The following is a 19,303-nucleotide window of genomic DNA, read 5'->3' on the forward strand; positions in this document are numbered from 1 at the left end:
TAAAAAAGTTTCCCGTCCCCTACCCCTTTTCTTGTCCCATTGGAAATATCTTTTGGAAAGAAAAAAAAAAAGGGACATAGGTGGATCCTGGTGAAATCCCATGTCGAATGGGGGAATGGCACTGGCTTTGGCGACATGAAAGTTGATCTTGAGGGTTTACTGGACCATGTACCAGCCCGAAACGCCACACTTGGGATGGCCAGACCCAGTGTGGAGTGGAGAGTCTCTAGGCTGAGGGAGACCCAGAGCCCCCTTAGAGTTGGGGTTCAAGAGAAACCACTGAAAGGCTAAGATAAGAAGAGCTGAAGTAAGACAGGTCACTTGTGTCAAAGCCAGACCAGGCAGGGTGGTGTGTGCCTTTAGTTCCATTACTTAAGAGGCAGAGGCAGGTAGCTTTTTTGAGTTTGCCAGCCTGAGCACACAGTTCTAGACCAGCCAGGATGACACAGTCAGGCCCAGCCTGAACACCACTCTGACCTTCAAGCCCCACCCCCACAGAGCAGATGGCGCGTCGTCTCAACTCTGCCTCACTTGCACAGTACATTTTTGAAGAACTTTGGGGCCTCTCATCTCTATGGCCTGTAGTCAACTTGTGGTTGTTTTGGTGTTTGAGACAGTGTCTAGCTATATGGCTCAAACTGACTTTGAACTCGTAATCCAGGTCCTAGGATTGCAGGAATGCACCACCATACCTGGCTATCCCATGGTAAATATGCCTGATAGGTTCCAGCCCACTTCAGTTTGAGATCCCTGTCTCTAGTGATTGTCCAGACCGCTCTAGAACATGGCAGGAGAGGCTGGCCCTTGGGAGCTAAAATGCTGTCAGATCTGTGTACATCTCTAGTTGGGGTCTGGGTATGAGAGCACCATGAGACTGGGGCTGTGATTTTTGCATAGATCTTTGGGATTTGTTAAATCATAGATGCAGGGCAGCCTAGGGCTGGCCCAGGAAAGGAGGGTAGTGGTGGTCCTCAGAGCCAGGGGACTGGAGAACCCCAGTCTGAGTGAAGAGCAGCTACCCAGGTTGGGTGGGAACCCGGAAACTGCAAAAGGCAGTCTCTGTGGGATGTGGAGACAAGTGTCTGGCTGGAAGAGATAGGATGTGGCCATTCTGAGTCCGCTAATAGGGAGCAAAAAGGATGGGTCCTGCAGCAGGGCGGACAGCTCCTGCTGGAGAACGAAACAGAGCTGGGCCCAGGACAGGAGCTGGGAAGAGGGTAGCAGCTGCTGTTGCAGCAGGCCGGAGGGTCAGGGGCCCTGGCAGGGCACAGATGGCAGCAGCTGTGGTGGGCAGTGGACCAGGCAGGAAGCGGGCTGCCAGCGTCTTGGTGAGTTGCTTCTGCAAGGCCAATTTAGACTACAATAAAAACAGAAATGGACAGGGTCTCTGATACCAGAGAAGCCCGCCCCCTCCCTGGGACACATCCAGGAGCCTTGGGGACGTGCCTTTTAGAGTTCTAAGTCTAACCTCCTCCCTCCCGCCCCCAAACAGTCATGCCAGGGGGCCTTGCTGTGCCAGCTGTCTTCCTGCCCAGCAGATGGACAGCCTCGGGACAGGCCGCACTGTGAGGGGTAGGAAGAGATAGTCTCTAGGATAAGCACGCCCACCCCTGGCTTTTGCCCTTCATATTATGACCCTTAGGCCCAGCCCACCCGCAGGAAATTCCTCTGGGTATGGCCCACCTCCACCCTCTAACCTGCAGGACCAGCAGCCTCCCTCTTGCTGCACCCCAAGCCTTTCAGCTGGCCCTGCCTCCTCCTCTCTCCCATATAGACCATGGTCCTCCTAGAGACAGGTACCTTGAGAACACTCACAGCCAGTGCTGTGTGCTTCTGCAGCTTGCTATGCTGGCTGGAGGACTTGGGGGGCTTCCCAGCCAGCCGGTCTTTGTGCCTCCGGCTGCTCATGTGCTGACAGACAGACAGACAGACAGACAGAGAATGAGACAAGAAAGCCCACAGAACCCAAACTATTCTATTGTCAGACTATCTCAGACTTCTTCTTATCCATAGTTCGCATATTCAACACACACACAAGGGGCTCTCCGCGTGGGACAGTCCTGGACAGCCTAGCCACATCCATCCCTCAGTGGGCATCAATGCTTCCTCCCTTGCTCTGATACCCATCCTATCTTGGCCTCCCTTCTCCTACCTGCTTGAGCTGGGTCTCTGAATTGACATGGAGCTGACAGAGGGCACAATGGAAAGGAGGGCTGGGTCCCTGCCGGCCCCCACGGTTTCCTATCACTCTCTTGGTCTTGTGTCCAGTCCCTCCTCGGGACACAGGACGGCCCCGGCCCCTTCGGGGAGCCCCTTGATGACCTTCCACCATCCATCTGTGCTTAGCTCCTGGAAGGAAAGAAAACGGTCTCTCAAGACGGAAGGGAGGCCATAGCATCAAACTAGGTTAGCTTGGCTACCCCTCCGCACACACATGGGCCCCCAGGCACACAGGCTTCTGTCTTCCCAGCATCTCGGGCTGTCTATGGCTTTCTGTGGACATCCCTTAGGGAAGATGGCCTTTTAAAATAGACATCTGGGAAAAAGTCCCTTCCTTTTGATCTAAGGAGTGTGGAGGAGGGTACTCCAGTCCCTTAGTGACCTTCAGTTCTGGTTGCTGCAGACTTCTCTTCCCAATGCTCCTCCCTTGGGACGAAGAGAAGGACCCAGAAATGTCTTTGTAGTAACAGTGGGTAGGTTCCTCTGTCACCTGGCCATGAATGGCATGGCACCTGGGAAGCACTGACCTGTGTTGTGAGCCTGAAGCTGAGAGGCGGAGTTCACTGTCACTTTACAGGTAGGGCAGTAGAGGCGTCCCTTCTCGCCCTTGCCCTCCCCATTCACTCCACTTCCCACGGCCCCTTCTGCTGGCTCAGGCCCTGGTGCTTCCCTGCTGGGATCCGGGGAGCAGGGTGGACAGGAAGAGGAGGAAGACGAAGCAGCAGCATCAGAAAGTTCTGAGTGGACGGGGTCTCCGGCTGATGGGTCCGGGGTTGGTGGGAGCTGAAGTGAAGGGCCAAGAGGAGGGGATGCGGGACCTGCAAGGACATGGGACATACAGGGAGATTTGGATCTCTGAGGCGCAACACTGACATGGTGATAGAATGGGAGTCTGGAAAGCTTCCTGGTAAAGGACAGCTAGCACTAAATTCTGGGTTCACCCTGCCACCAACTCACTAGGCAAATTTGGGCCTCAGTTTCCCTGTATAAAAATCATAAAATCGGCCTGGTGTGGTGGCGCGCGCCTTTAATCCCAGCATTCGGGAGGCAGAGGCAGGCAGATTTCTGAGTTCGAGGCCAGCCTGGTCTACAAAGTGAGTCCCAGGACAGCCAGGGCTATACAGAGAAATCCTGTCTCAAAAAACCAAACCAAATAAAAAAAATCATAAAATCGGACAGAATAGGTCACACTTTCAGTCTAATGTTCTAGCTCCTCAGTATTAAGTAGAAGTCACCAGAAAGATGTGCTAGAATGTTTTAGTATTATAATAGCATTAAACTGGAAATTGGTGAGATCCATCATACAGGTGAATGGTAATCTATCTTTGAGGCAGAGAACACAGCACAGGAAGGGAAACTGACCACATGTAAACTCAGACATGATGGGTGTTAGTGGAGGTTTTAGGGGGAATGTTGTTTTTTGTCAGAGTCTAATGTATCTCAGGCTGGCCATGAACTCACTATATAGCTGAGGATACCCTTGAACTTCTAGCCTTCCTGCCTCCACCTCACAAATGCTGTGATCATGGGTCCGTGCCACTATTCCCAGTTTCGTGGTGGTATTAGGAATCAAACTCCAGGACTTCCCAAGTGGTCTGCAAGTACTGTACTGTACCCACTGAGGTAGACCCCCAGCCCCCTGTCCTTTCTTTTCTGAGTCAGGGTCTTACAGAACCTTGGCTAGCCTTAAATTTGATGTGTAGTCCAGACTGACCTGGAACTCTGGATTCTCCTTCCTCTGTCTCTAAGGAGTGTGGGGGACAGTGGTGCCCATTAGCTGAGACGCAGGAGCTTCTCCCTCTGGCCCCCAGGTAAAAAAACCAAACCTACCCACATCTGAATGCAGACCTCTGCCCTCTAGATTGTGGAGAAAATACACTTCTATTGTTTCAGCCACCTACTTTGGAGCCATGTGTTCTGCCAGGCTTAGGGAACCAACACAGGGAGTAGTTGAATCCTAGCTCAGGCTAGGTGTGCTGGCAGCACGTTGCCTGATCCAGAGTCAGCCTGAGGAAGGAACAGTATAGGTGTCTGCCAATGTCTGTATATTAGGGGTCATTTTTTTTTTAAGCAGGAAATATGGTGAAAAGCTAGAGATGGCGCAGCTGTTAAGAGCATGCACTGTTCTTGCAGCAGATGGGGGTGCAGTCCCGGCACCCATAACCACTGCTACTCCAGCTCCAGGGGCAGCAGATGGGGGTGCAGTCCCCGGCACCCATAGCCACTGCTACTCCAGCTCCAGGGGACCTCATGACCCCTCCTGGCCTCTATGTTCCATGAGCACCAACACGTTCACACACACATACACACACACACATTCACACACACATTCACATTCACCAACACATTCACACACACACATTCACACACACGCACACACACATTCACACACACAGACATTCACACACACATTCACACACACATTTACACACACCCACTCACACACCCATTCACATTCACACACACATTCACACACACACATGCACACACACATTCACACACACATTCACACACACATGCACACACACATGCACACACACATTCACACACACACATACACACACCAAAAAATCCCAAGTTAAAAAAAAAAAAGCCAGGTAGTAGTGGTGCATGCCTTTAATCCCAGCACTGTCATGAGGCAGAGGCAGGTGGATAGATCTCTATAAATTCAAGTCCAGCCTGGTCTACAGAGTGAGTTCCAGGACAGTTGCGACTACACTGAGAAACCCTGTCTTGAAAAACCAAACAAAAGAAAAAGGAAAGAAAGATGGTTGAAGAGCCAGAGTCACTCAAGCCACTGTCAGAAGCCAGCCTCGTTGTGTGAACTTGAAATCAAGACTGACCTTTGCTCTGAGGGGTTCCAGGGCTTCCACTGACTGGAGGTGAGGCTGAAGACACCACTGTCCCGTTTGTGGTTGGGTTTCGAGGCCTCTGCTTGCTCTTGGCAGCTTCCACAGCCTTGAGTTTTCTGGCGTGTCTGTGGCCCTTGTAATGAGCCTCAGCCTGGTTCTGGAAGAGGGAGGGGAGGGGTCACCTTCTTCCCATGGGTCACATGCCTAATCTAGGAGGGAGGCTGAGCAGGGGGATAGGCCAGAGGAATATGTGGTCAAAGGGGCGGACACAAGGCTCATCCACAAAGGAGTGATGTCAGTGTCACCATCATTGCCACATGTATAGAGCCCTGCCTGAGGTTTACAACAGCTTGTTCTCACACAGGGGCTCCCATGCAGGCAGCCTGCCCTCAGAATCAAACTTGGCCATATATGTAAGCTCTGCATCTCTAGGCAAGAAACAGCACCTCACTCAAAGGCAGTGTGTGTGTGTGTGTGTGTGTGTGTGTGTGTGTGTATGTGTGTGTGTGTGTGTTGAACCTAGAGTTGCACACAAAGCCTTGTGATTACTGGACTCCACTAAGCCACATCTCTCCAACCTTATTTGTTTCTGTGTTCCCAGATCCAGAAGTGTTGAACCCAGGGACATTACCCAAGTGATGCCCTTGGGTGTCTGCCTATATGTACAGAATATTCTGGAAATGAACTACTTACTCTGTGGCCCAGGCTGGCTTTAACTCTTAATCCTCCTGCCTCAGCCTCCCGAGTAACAGGACCACAGGTGTGCCCCGCTTGAAGCTTCGTGATGGTTCATGTTAAATGGGATATGAGTTGTCAGGGTCTATTTTATAAAGCAGGGTCTCCTGAATGTTACGGAGTCCGCCCACAGAGAGCACAGCAGTCCTCATCAAAAACATTCCATTGTTCGTTATTTTAAAAATAATTTTTGAGCATTTGCTGTTGGCCCAGCCATTCTGTCAGGGCCTAGGAATGGAGACATGTCCCTTCCAGCAAATCTCTTTACTGACATTTTGTAGAATGATGTGACCTAAACATCTGGAGAGGATGCCACAGCTGGGTGTCAGAATCCTCTTTACTTCAGCCAGGAGACTCTATTTGTTTCTCAACTATTTCCCAAAAGTGGGAAAGACCAGCCTCCACAGGCCCTCCCCTTTGGCTCTTTGGCTCCACTGTGGTTCAGACACCTCACCCAAACCCCACAATGAGATTACCCTCCTCTGCTCCCCCAGGATAGGCTGCAGTAGGAGTGTGCAGACTTCAGGGTCAGTCAGGGCTGGGTTCAAACCCTAGAAATGTTATTCACCAGCTGTGCTCCCTGGTAAGTTATTTATCCACCATGAGACTGTGTTCTCCTCAGAAAAGTGAAGATGGTAATTGTGTCTCTGTACCTCTCACAGATGCATCATGGGAGTCCATTAGGGTGATGAAGTGTAGTGGTGTACACCTTTAATCTCAGCACCAGGTAGGCAGAGGCAGGCAGATTTCAGGCCAGTCTGGTCTACAGAGTAAGTTCCAGCTAGAGTTATACAGACCCTGTCTCAACAACTACAACAAAATTCAATCAAGCTGGGCATGATAAGGCATGCCTTTAATTCCAGCACTTGGGAGAGAGGCAAGCAGTTCTCTGTGAGTTTGAGGACCGCATTGTCTCTACAGCAAATTCCAGCCCCCTTCCAAAGATGCTGGGGTGAATACATGCTGTAAACATCTTAAGTCAATACCGGGAGTTCACATTGTGGCCTCTGGGACATCCATAAGATGGGTGTGAAGCAGAGGGGAGGAGAATGGAATTCTAGTGGGCTACATGGAGTCAGGAAGAAGTATGAGAAGGGGCAGGAGTCAGGAGAGGATGGTGGTCAGAGCAACAGCCCCTTTGCTACCAGCTCCCATGACAGCAGCCCCGAAGGAGACCCTGCTCCCTCCGAGTCCCAATCCCATGATTCCCTCTCACCGCTGAGTTGAACCGCAGATGACAGATGTTACAGGAGATGAACAGCTTCTTCTTCAGAGGGGAGGGGACCCCAAATGTGTGGCTGATGACAGCTTTCTGGACTGGGTCCATCTGTGAGGGGGGAGTGATAGGACTTAGTTTCTCCTGCATGTTCAGTGTGAGGGGGGAGTGATAGGACTTAGTTTCTCCTGCGTGTTCAGTGTGAGGGGGGAGTGATAGGACTTAGTTCCTCCTGCGTGCTCAGGAAAGGTGCAGTTCAAGATACAGTCAGCCGCCCAGAAACCCCGGCTCATGCTATAACTCTGACAAGGGTACAGCCTTTTCCTGGCAGACGTGATCTGTCAGGTGCCTAGAGGATGACCAGGCTGTGCTTAGGGCCATGGCCTGACCTTGGTGTCTCTTGCTGCCCTTCTGGTCTTAGTTTTGAGATTTTTGTTTTGGTGGGATTTCCTGTCCTGACCCAGCTTTTGTACTTGGACCTGCTGGTAGGGGCAAGAAGCCCTACCTCACCACCTTTGCTCCTGTCCCAAAGTCTGATGACTGCTAAGCAGAATGAAGCCTGCTTAAGGAGGAAAGGAAGGCAGGTGGCCAAGCAGGACAACGCAGGAGGCCTGTGGCTCCCCAGGTAGCAGGATTGTCCCTTTTGCAATATGAACTTGATTGTTTTCTTTTTCTCCCTAATTAATATGTTTTGTTCATTTTTTTTGTTCTCTTGATTATCTATCTATTTTGAGACAAAGTCTCTCCTAGGTCAGGATGGCCTTAGAAGCCTTGTCTTCTTGCCTCAGCTTCCAAGTGTTGGGATTATAGGCATGCAACACAATGTAGTAGTCTGTCTTTCTTTCTTTCTTTTGAGATAAAGTCACTGTGTAGCTGAGGGTGACCTTAAACTCTCCTTCTTGCCTCTACCTCCCAAGATTAAAGGCATGTGCTACCACATCTGATTTATACAGTGCTGGGAATCAAACTCTGGACTTTGTGCATGCTAGGCAAACTCTCTTCCAACTTTACTATATCCCAAGCCACTTTAGCTTTCTCTCTCTCTCTCTCTCTCTCTCTCTCTCTCTCTCTCTCTCTCTCTCTCTCTTCTGTTTTCTTCTCTTAGGGGCCTAAGTTTTGAACTTTTGTTTGTTTGTTTGGGGGGGGCAGAGTCTCACTACGTAGCTCAGGCTGGCCTTTAAGTCACTGTGTAGCCCAGGCTGTCATTAGTACCCATTCCTTAGTCTCCAGAATGCTGGCATTGCAGGCAGGGCCACCATGCTGTGCATTAGACACCTAGGTTGTTGGAGTCAAAGGAGAGGTTGTCTGGTTTAGTCAAAAGGAACTTTCCAAACCTTCCCATGGGAAGAAACCTGAGGCAGAGAGATGAGCATGCTAAAGGAACTCCCTGAGGACAGAGGTTACAAGCTGGACAGTGCCCAAGGGACAGCCAGCCCTGCATCAGGATTTCAGAGGGAGATCTTGACACTGGGCCAACAGTAGTGTCACCTGCCTTTGGGAGCCCACTCCTTCGGGCAGTAAGCACATCTGTAAATGACAGTAGGGGCTGAAGCTCATAGGCCCATGCCCAGATGTCTCATGTTCCTCAGGAACTCTGTACCACCCTGCAGGGGACAAAGCGTGGGGGACCTCTCCGGGTTACTGGGAAGGCACGTGACATGTGACATAGTCTCTTGAGGAGAGAGTGGAGCTCATCCATGATTTCATTTGAGAATTAAAGGGAAGCTGTTCCTAACACCTCAGGGAGGCCTCCTAACATCTGCTCCTGCCACACACCACACACACACACACCACACACACACCACACACACACTACACACCACACATACCACACACACTACACACCACACACACACACACACACCATACACACCACGCACACATACACCACACACACACTACACACCACACACCATACACACCACGCATACATACACCATACCACACACATAAACACACCACACACATACCATACCACACACTATACCACACACACTACACATCACACACATACACACATACCACACACACACACACACCACACATACCACACACACATACACCACACCACACACATAAACACACCACACACATACCACACACACACACACCACACACCATACCACACACTATACCACACACACTACACATCACACACATACACACCATACACACATACCACACACACACACACCACACATACCACACACACACACACACACACCACACCACACATATAAACACACCACACACATACCACACACACACACACACCACACCATACCACACACTATACCACACACACTACACATCACACACATACACACCATACACACATACCACACACACACACCACACCACACCACACACACACCACACATATGAATCCAAGCACAGGAGAGAAATATACAGACACAAACACATATGCTTAGCAGCAGTCATAGATTCACAGACAAGTAGAAAGATATTCTCAGACACACAGATACTATGCAACCACAGATGGACTTTCACCTAAAATACATCCATACCCAGCACATAAGAGAAGGTACAAAGACACCCAAACCCCTCAGACTCACAAACACACACACACCATACACCACACACACATATACACACCATACCACACCACACATACTACATGCACATACACACACACCACACATTGTATACACCACACCACACACACACACACAGAGTATATACAAATCCCTAGGCACACACACACACATCTTCACAAATAACACATGAACTCACACATATAACACACAGACCTCCAGGTAGGTACACAAGCTCCAAGACAAAGATATAACTCAAGGTCTGGAGCCACAGCTCAGCAGTGAAGAGTACTTGCCATGCAATCATGAGGGTCAGAGTTCAGATCCCAGCACCCACATAACAACCCAGGTGCCTTTATGCAAGTCTGTAATCTCAGCCCCCTGGGAATGACAGCAGGAGGATTGCTGGGTTATGCTGGTCTGTAGCAGAACCAATTTAAGCTTATCCCCGACTAGCTTACAAATAAATGAGACTCAGACTATGGCCATTTTATTTAGCTTTGTCACTTACTGGAGGCTAACGCCTAATTTACTCTTCTAACTGTTGGCCTGGCTGCCTCCCCAGCGGTGTACCCCAAATCCTTGCTGTTTCTCCTGGCCATCTGCTCACGGTCCATCTCCTCTCCTAGTTGCCTCTCCTCTCCTCTCCTCTCCTCTCCTCTCCTCTCCTCTCCTCTCTTCTCCCAGCGCCTCTCCTCTCTCCTCCTTGTTCTTCCTTACCCACCTTCTTCCTCTCTCATGGTCCCCCTCAGACACCAACCCGGGGGAACTGAAACCCCACCTACCTCTCTTCTGCCCAGATCTAGGCTGTCAGCATCTTTATTCAACTAATAGTTTTAAATGACAGAGCCAGGTCAGATAGCGATACTTGGTGTATGTGAGGATTTTCTCTGGTCCCTGAGGGCAACCAGGGTCAGTATTTAGCCTTACAATACATAGCAACAAACCAAACCTCAACACACCGGTCTCTCGCTTTGCTGAGAAAACAGGCGCTCCAAGTTCAGAGCGAGACCACAGAGAACATCCAGTGACCTCCTCTGGCTGCTGCGCACGCACAGGCATGTACACCCACACGTGTGAACACATACCGACTTGCACCTAACTAAATACATAAATCATAAAATAATCTTTAACCTCCAAAGCAAGTGCCCACGGGCACACATGGCTCACACACACACACACACACACACACACACACACACACACACGGATCATCCATAAAACACCATCTCCGCCAGGTGTGGTGGCGCACGCCTTTAATCCCAGCACTCAGGAGGCAGAGGCAGGCAGATTTCTGAGTTCAAGGCCAGCCTGGTCTACAAATTGAGTTCCAGGACAGCCAGGGCTATACAGAGAATCTCTGTCTCAAAAAAACAAAAACAAAAACAAAACAAAAAACACCATCTCCGAACAGTTGTGATGGTGGGGTAGGGATGACATCATCTTCATCTCTAGGTAGGTGACAGCTGGGTTCTGGGTCCTTATTTGATAGCACCTAGGGCCAGCCAAGTCATCTTCCTTGCCCAACCCCCTTCCTTGCACATGCCCCCCACCCTCCTGCCCAGGCCCATACCGTGCTGAAGTTGGGGAAGAGACTGAGCGGGGTGGTGCCATTGAGGTGGAAGGCGAGCAAATGCTTCAGGTCCAGCGGGGGTTGCAGAGGCCGGGCGGGCAAAGTCAGGGAGGCCAACAAGGGGCTGGGGGCACCGGAGGCCGGGCCTGCTGCAGAAGGAAGAAGGGCAAGGTCTGAAATGAGGAGCCACGGGGCTCTCTCCCACCTCTGCTGCAGAAGAAAAGGCTGTTGTATTGCCAAGACAGGAACTCCCCGCTCCCTCTTCATCACAGCACCAACCCAACTCTGTTGTGGAAGCAGAGTCCGGGACTCCACAGCTCAAGTCTCCTAAGCAGAAGAGTGACCCTTTCTTACTGACAAGGTCAGCACAGTGGCCCAAATAGATACCAAAGGGAGTCCAGCCAAGAGAGGGGTTAGAGGAGTCAGGGTTGACATACACAAAACCATGGTGACAGGGTGACAGCATGACACAGTACTTGTCCCCACTGATCCCAAAGCACCAAACTCAGGGAGTGCGGGGAAAGGCCAACTCTTTTCGGTCTCACTAACTGTCCCTTTCTCACTTCCGGTTTCATGCCACTCACAGAAGGAACGAAAAGAAACCCAAAGCATAGGACTTGGGAGATGGCACATTGGTCAGCGCACTGGCCATTCTACAGGACCTGGGTCTGACTCCCAGCACCCACATGTTAGCTCACATCTGTAACTCCAGTTACAGGGGACCCAATGTCTGCTTCTGACTTCTGCTGGCATCAGGCACACACGTAGTGCCCAGATATGTCTGTGCTTATATGTATCAAATAAATCTTTAAGAGTCCCCCAAAGCCGGGTGGTGGTGGCGCACGCCTTTAATCCCAGCCCTTGGGAGGCAGAGGCAGGCAGATTTCTGAGTTCAAGGCCAGCCTGGTCTACAAAGTGAGTTCCAGGTCAGCCAGGGCTATACAGAGAAACTCTGTTTTGAAAAAACCAAAACCAAACCAAAAGAAAACAAAAGAAAAGTCCCACAAAATTAAGAAGATAGAAAGAAACCCACAGCATTCTGAACAGTTGGGTTCCCAGGGCTGGTGAGGTACCTGCTGCTTCCCTGAGGATGCACCCCATCCAGCATCCAGGGTGACACCCCCAAGCCAGTCCTCAGGACCCACGGGAACAACACTGTGGTTTTGTAGTCTTTGGTCGTAACAGTGTGAAGTAAAGGCAGAAAGGGGATGGAAACCGACAAGCCAGATTTCAAGGGAGGAAAGGGAAAAATAAAAGCAGAAAGCAAGCTGGGCAGTGGTGGCGCACACCTTTAATCCTAGCACTTTGGAGGCAGAGGCAGGCAGATTTCTGAGTTCGAGACCAGCCTGGTCTACAGAGTGAGTTCCAGGTCAGCCAGGGCTACACAGAGAAACCCTGTCTCGAAAAACAAGCAAACAAACAGACAAACGAGCAGAAAGCAACCCAGGTTACTGGAGACTTACGTGGGTCCTGTAACTGCCAAACCAAAAGAAGTGCCTTTCAATGCTTGGGTGTTAACCCCCTGAAACAGCAGGTGGGTTTATTTAGCATCTGTAGATGTAATGCCTATAAACACAGCCAGATACAGGAAAGCAGGCAGGTGGCAGATGGTAGGGGGAGCGTGGAGAGACTGAGGGTGAGCTTTCACCTCTCCGTTTGTGCACAGACAGTGTTGTGCTATGTCAGGAGCAAGCACTCTGTCATTTGGTTTACCATCTCCTAGGGAAAAAGATTTTTTGAGACAGGGTTTCTCTGTGTAGCCCTGGCTGTCCCGGAACTCACTTTGTAGACCAGGCTGGCCTCGAACTCAAAAATCCGCCTGCCTCTGCCTCCCCAGTGCTGGGATTAAAGGCGTGCGCCACCACGCCCGGCTAGGCCCAACCTTCTTTAATGGAAACTGGAAACCCAAGGGAAGGATCCAGAAAGGGAAAGTCTGAAAGGCCGGAAGGGGCGGGGTCGGGTAGATAGGGTGGTAGTGGTGGGGATGAAGGGATAGGCGGCGCTGTCCAGATCTTACCTAGCATCTCAACCTACTTGCCCAGGCTCTTTCCTCATAGGCCAGGGATCTGGTTTGGTGATGAGTAGGTGAAGAGAAGAGCAGTTAGTAGGTCAGCTTGGCTGTAGTATGATTAAGGCTGCGTATCTCACCCTTCAATTTTCATGGCCCCTCGGTTAGCTAAGGTCAGGGGAGGCCACTCTCAGGAGAAGTGCCACCCCAGAGGTCCCTCCCGCACCCACTCTCTGAGAACTCCACGCCAATGCAGAGTCAAACTCATGCAGCTGGAGGAGAGGGGAAGCATCCACCGCGATCTTCACCACCTGGCCGCCTTGCGGCCCGCCACGACTCCTCTTTGTCCCCACGACCGCAGCTCCTGGCTGCAGCCCACCTTGACCAGCAGCTCCGCACCCACGAGCAGCACTGAGGTCAGGGTGGCAAGGACGCGAATGTCGGGAAAGAGCTCCTGCAGCTCCGAATGCGCGCCAGCAGAGGCGCCCGAGGCTCCAAGAGCGCCAAGTCCCCCAGCGCGCTGGCGCACCATACCGGGCGCGCACAGTTCCTCAGGTGCCTGCGGGTAGCTGCAGAGATGGATGGCCAACGCGGCCATCGCATCCAGCGAGGGTCCCGGGAAGGAGTCCCGCAGTCCCCTTCGCACGGAGTCCGGGAAAGCCTTTTGGTGGCGCTCCAAGCCTCGCAGCGTAGCCTCTGAGTACCCCAAGCAGCTCCACACTATAGTAGGTGCAGCGTTCGTCCCCGTGCTTTGGAGTCGGACTCCGAGATCGCCAGTTCCTTCGGGAAGCCATGGAGCCGCGCGCGCCGGGAGCCGAGTTGCCATCACCACCGGCTGCAGCAAGGCAAGGTCCGGCTCTTCGTGCTGCAGGACCAGGGCAAGCTTCTGCACCAAAGCGTCCAGCAGCAGTGGGCGAAGGCTTCGTAGGAAGGTGAACTGGCACTAGGCCGAGGCTAGGGCTGTGGTTCCCAAAGAGCGCACCAAGCAAGGTCAGGCCTCCTATTTTTACAGCAACAGGGAGCCAGGGTTATTGGCAGGGGACCTGTCAAGTCAATAGCTGCAAAGTCCAAGGCTGCAGGGAGCTCGGGGACCACGTGGGAACTGAGGCCACCATGCAGATGGAACAAGGCATCCAATTTGCTCTCATATTCACCCAGATAGACATGGGGTTTAGGGTCTGTTCGGCCAGGGAAATAGTGCAGATCTATAAGCGGTGGGCTTTGTAGACTAGGCTGGCCTTGAACTCAGAGAGAGTCAACTGTCTCTGCCTCTCAAATGCTGGGATTAAACTCATGTGCCACCAGGCGTGTGCCCACCAGGCCCAGCTTAATTCTGAATTTTTGTTTGTGTTTAGCTTGGTTTTTGAGACAGGGCCTCACCATGTAGCCCCAGCTGGCTTGGAATATACCATGTATACCAAGCTGGCCTCGAACTCCTGGAGACCCTTCCTGCCTCTGCCTCTGCCTCCTCAGTGCTGAGATTAAAAGGGTGTGCCACCACACCCAGCTTAATTTTTTTGATTGAAACTAATTTGAGTTTTTCAAAAGCACAGTAAAAACTCATCAAACCCAACGGTAAGTCAGCCATGGCCTAAGACCAGCTTGCAACATCTGGCCCAGGGAGTGAGAAGCGTGCCTGTGTTCATCCAATGATAAGGGCCAGGCCTGGCTTCTTTACTGTTATACTCAATATGGCTGGCCCAGTGCCGGTCTCTTAGGCAGCACTTGGTGAGGGTCTGGCATAGAGGAGATATGAATGAAGTGTGCTGGTTACTACCCAAGGGCCTAGCATACTGGAACTTTTCCCAGGTGGCTCAGTGTCTCCCCTTTTCTTTGGCCTCCCCTTACCTCTGGCTGCCACCCACCTGGATGTCCCTCACTCTCCTGGGGCTATAGCATTCACCACGCTCTGTGCCCATCAGTGTCTGACCCAGGTTGAGCCTCTGCAGCTCCAGCGGGGCTGAACAGCGGTTATCAGGCACATCCTCTTTAGCCATAGAGTAGATATTGTTAACACAACCACTTTGGCCAGGTCTGCCTCCACCTTGACAATCCTAGAGGTGGGAGTGGTCGCCAGGCTGGGGTAGGTCCCTTCACCCTCAGCACGGTCTTCCAGAGTGGGCTGGCCCTGGTTGACTACCAAAGCCTGGAAGTTGTTGGTGCCCACCATGAAGGCATTTTTGTCTTTGGTGTGCTTGTGCACCAGGGCCTAGCAACACTCTGGACAGAAGAATACCAGCTTCTGCTTATAGTCAAAGTCCAGACAGGGAACCACCTCCTTCCACTGCTCACTGAAGTACTGCTTGCACTTGGAATTGGAGGCCTCTCCAGCCACCTTCTTCCCAGGGGGCACCATGCCTGCTCTCAGGACAGGGGACCGAAAACTCCCTCCAAATGCTTACACACACACCCCGCTTCCCTCACCCACAGAACAACTCCATAGCTAGGGACGCTGATGGGGAGGCAAGAGAGACAGCCCAGCAAGCTAAGGGAGAACCATCCATCCAATGTAGTCTAGGAAGTTATTCCAGTTTTGCTGTAGGAGACTAGAGATGAAGGAGATAAAGGAGTGGTGTTGAGGGGGGATGGGGGCTTAGGCTGTCCACAGGGATAGGCCGGACTCGATGGGGAGGGGTGTGCAGAATCATGCAGTGGGGTGCACTGGGAGGAGGAAGGGAGCCCCCAGCCCCTTCCCCAGGGCCTCCCAACCTCCCTTCCTCCCACGCTCCAGGACAAGGAAAGTCCTGGATGGCATAGAGTGCTATAGTATCTCAACACAGCAGAGACTTTTAGCTCAAATTGAGTCCCGAAGACAGATGTGATTCTCAGGGCTCCTGAGTATTTTGTGGCTGATCCAGGGCTCCAACACCCGGATTCCTAACTCACAGGCTGCTGTCCTCAAAGCCCACAGACACCTGTATCATCAGTACAGAGCTGGGCATCTCAAGGCTGTCTGTTTTTCCCTGGCACATCTGTTGCACATGAGCATACATGGGTGCTGGCTCATGTTCATGAACACTGGCATGTGGCCCTGGGAAAGGTCTCAGGAATAGGCTACAGGGTGAGGACAGGCTTTGGGCTAGGCTCCAGTGAGTACAACTAGTTGGTTGTCTCTGCCTCCCCAGGATGAGTCTCTGAGACCTGAAGGTCGGGTCCAGTTGGGTCAGACCTGCCTATGGTACCTCCTAGTGGTGTGAAGTCTGTCCTCTCCTCTTGTGCCCAGCTGCAGCAGGACCAGCAGGAACTGCTGTTTATCCAGTCAGTGGGAACTGAGCCAGGCCTTGGGTTAAGACTGTACATGATTCCCCAAGGAGACCAAGACTATTACTGACAGGGGGCTGGGAAACCAAGGGACTGGACTAAGTCATTTGCCCAAGGTTTCTCAAGCCGCAAGCAGGTGACGTACAATCGAAATGCTCATCCTCCTTGCAGCCGTAGGCCCCACTGCAAAACACCTCTCCTCCCAGCCTGCCTCAGCCCAGGCCAGGCTCTCTCGCTCATGTTTCGATCACTGCAGGAGTCTTTTTGCCTCTGCACGGTTTCCCCCCCACAGCCTGAGAACAGCCAGCTCATACCTATTCAGCGGGGCTCCCGTGCCTTTGCCTCTTCAGTGGGACTTTACTGCTTAACTCAGGCACCTTGCCAAGAACCTCCCCAGCCTCCAAAGATCTCTGTATTCTTAGTACTCCTGTTTATCCCGCCCAGCCATCCCCAAAGAGGCTATTTTATAAAGCTGCCGAAGTTGTTACTAGGTCTGTCTGTCTGCCTGTCTGGAAATCAAACCCAGGTCCCTGGACACGCTAAGCACCTCATCACCTGTAACTTCCCCTGAGCCTAGAATTTCCACTTTTCCTCTCTCCTTGATCAGCTTCCCCCATCCCCTGACAACATCTTAGAGATCCCCCCTGCTACCCCAACCCCTATTGCTGGGCTGGTCCTGGCCTCCAGTCTGAGCCAATCCCCTATGTGCAATTCTCTGTGTATCTGCAACAGTATGCCTTTACCCAGGAAGCCCTCCTCTCCCCTCCCCTCCCCCCCGCCACTTTTCCATCACTGCCCCTGCTGTCCCCTCCAGGCCACCCCTTACATGCTGAAGATCTGTTTCTGGTTCTGTTCCTTCACATCTCTCCCCTCCTTCTGTCTCCCCTCTGTCCCATACATTCCCCAAGGGAAGGAAAGACAACTGGCTTCTCTCTTCTTTTTCTGTCTTTGAGACAGGGTCTCATGTGTAGATCAGGCTGGCCTCAAATGTGCTACAAAGAGGATGGCCTTGAACTTCTTATTCTCCTACCCCCAGCTCCCGATTACAGCCCTGTGCCACCACATCCAGCTCTCTGCATGCTGGAGCTCAAACCCAGGGCAAGCTTTAGAGGCAAGTGCTCTACCAGTCAAGCCACATCCCCAGGCCAATAATGTCTTCATGTGCGAACCCCAGACAGAGCCATGGTGCCTGGCTTCTAATGTATACCACAAAATTTGGAGAAAGAATTTTAAAAAGCAAGCTGAGTGTTTGTGTATGTGTGTGTGTTTATCTGTCTGTCTGTCTGTCTGTCTGAGTGCGCAGCAGATGGACCTTGGGCACTTGTTAGGGTGGAAATCACTTCCTTCCATGTCTTTGCTTTCCAACAGCCTGTGATGTCAAGATTTTACCCTGCCCGCCACCCAAAGGATGTGAGGATGGGGGACAAGTGTAAGACCAAGATCCAGGTGACAAGTGCTCTCCCGGAAGTTTGTCGAACCCTTCCCATATTCCTAGAACCTCGGTCCCACCCCATCCAGCAGCAGGATCAAATAAGTCCACTGAGATGTTTTCAATGAAGGAACCTGGGAAGTTGAAGCCACTTAGACATTGCTCCAGACAGCAGTCCTTAGACCCACTAGAATCTAGTCCAAAACAAACCAAAAACCTATTCAGTTGAAATCAGCCACATAGAAGTACTCAGGAGTTACATGGCCTGGACCATATGTGCAGCATCTCAGAAAGTTCCAGCAAATGAGCTGTTGTAAATCTACAAGACCCTATGTCACCTTGTAGGAGCCAGCCTGAGGTGGTGGTGCCAGGGGTGAGGGGTGAGAGGGGAATCAGCTGAACTATATGAATCAGTGCTAACCAGGGGCGGCCTAGTGTGAGCAGCGCTGGATCATATAGACCTCTACAAGCTAGTGGAATCCAGTGCAGCCTGCGTGGTCTAAAGGCTCCTGTGTGGCTATGTAGGTGGGTCTCCCCATGCTCCTAGCCACAGATCATGTAAACCCTGTCTCCATCAGTGTGTTCCCCAACATACCTACACAGGCCCTCACTCCCACCCCTTTCCCAGAAGCTCTAAGATTGAATGCCAGCCCAGGTGTCCCGGCACCACTCCCACACACTCATGGGGACACCATCTTGGATGGCAGACACTCTGGGCCACGGTCTCCTTGAGCTCTACTGAACAGCAGCCACTAGTGGTAACAGGAGCAAAAAGGCACCAGCAGAGGACGCCACCTGAGTCTCAGGCAGAGCCACTGTGCCCCAGGCAAGCCCACCTCCTGGCCTTATCCCAATGCCCCATACTGCAGCAGGAGCCACTGTGGTCAGGCCACAGGGAGCAAAAGGAACAGGGGTCCACTCAATTATTGCAAATATGGGTAGTTCCTAGGAGAGCTCACAGGGATGAGACAAGTAGAATACTGCAGGGTGTAGGTTTCCCAGAGTTCTGAACCTAGCAGGACGCTGGGGCAGGAGATGCAGACGGGAAGCAAAAGGTCAGTGGTGGTGGTGATGGGGCAGATTTTGTAGTGATTTATTACATGGTGACATGTATCTGTGCCTTGCCAACAAGAATCTGTTAACCTACCTGGAAGCTGATCGGGTATAAGGCACAGGGAATCCAGATTCAGAAACGTCTGGCTGCCTCCCAGTCCTTGGGGACTGGAGTTCAGAGATGCCTGGGATACATGAAGTCCTAGCTAGATTTAATTCTGCCCTGGAGATTTATTAGGAATCTCATTCTTTTCATCTGAGAAATGGGTTTGTAGTTATGGGAGGAACATCAGTATAGAAACGGAACTTAGAGCCAGGCAGTGGTGGCACACGCCTTTAATCCTAGCACTTAGGAGGCAGAGGCAAGCGGATTTCTGAGTTTGAGGCCAGCCTGGTCTACA

The 19,303-nt window shown here is 51.7% G+C and overlaps 1 protein-coding gene across 1 annotated transcript in view; it reads right to left on the bottom strand.

Annotated features, from left to right (window-relative positions):
• Nucleotides 1-454: 454 nt before the first annotated feature.
• The window catches only part of Znf385c (zinc finger protein 385C), a 22,279-nt gene continuing 3,430 nt past the window's right edge, over nt 455-19,303 (bottom strand). The window contains exons 2-8 of the mRNA XM_021178375.2: nt 11,152-11,300; nt 7,024-7,134; nt 5,064-5,229; nt 2,748-3,038; nt 2,153-2,349; nt 1,801-1,911; nt 455-1,357 (exon numbers count right to left, since the gene is read on the bottom strand). Coding sequence (XP_021034034.1) covers nt 1,121-1,357; nt 1,801-1,911; nt 2,153-2,349; nt 2,748-3,038; nt 5,064-5,229; nt 7,024-7,134; nt 11,152-11,300 — 1,262 coding nt within the window. The 3' untranslated portion in view covers nt 455-1,120. The remainder of the gene's footprint in view (nt 1,358-1,800; nt 1,912-2,152; nt 2,350-2,747; nt 3,039-5,063; nt 5,230-7,023; nt 7,135-11,151; nt 11,301-19,303) is intronic.

Source organism: Mus caroli, chromosome 11 (assembly GCF_900094665.2).
Source record: "Mus caroli chromosome 11, CAROLI_EIJ_v1.1, whole genome shotgun sequence".
Classification (NCBI taxonomy): domain Eukaryota; kingdom Metazoa; phylum Chordata; class Mammalia; order Rodentia; family Muridae; genus Mus; species Mus caroli.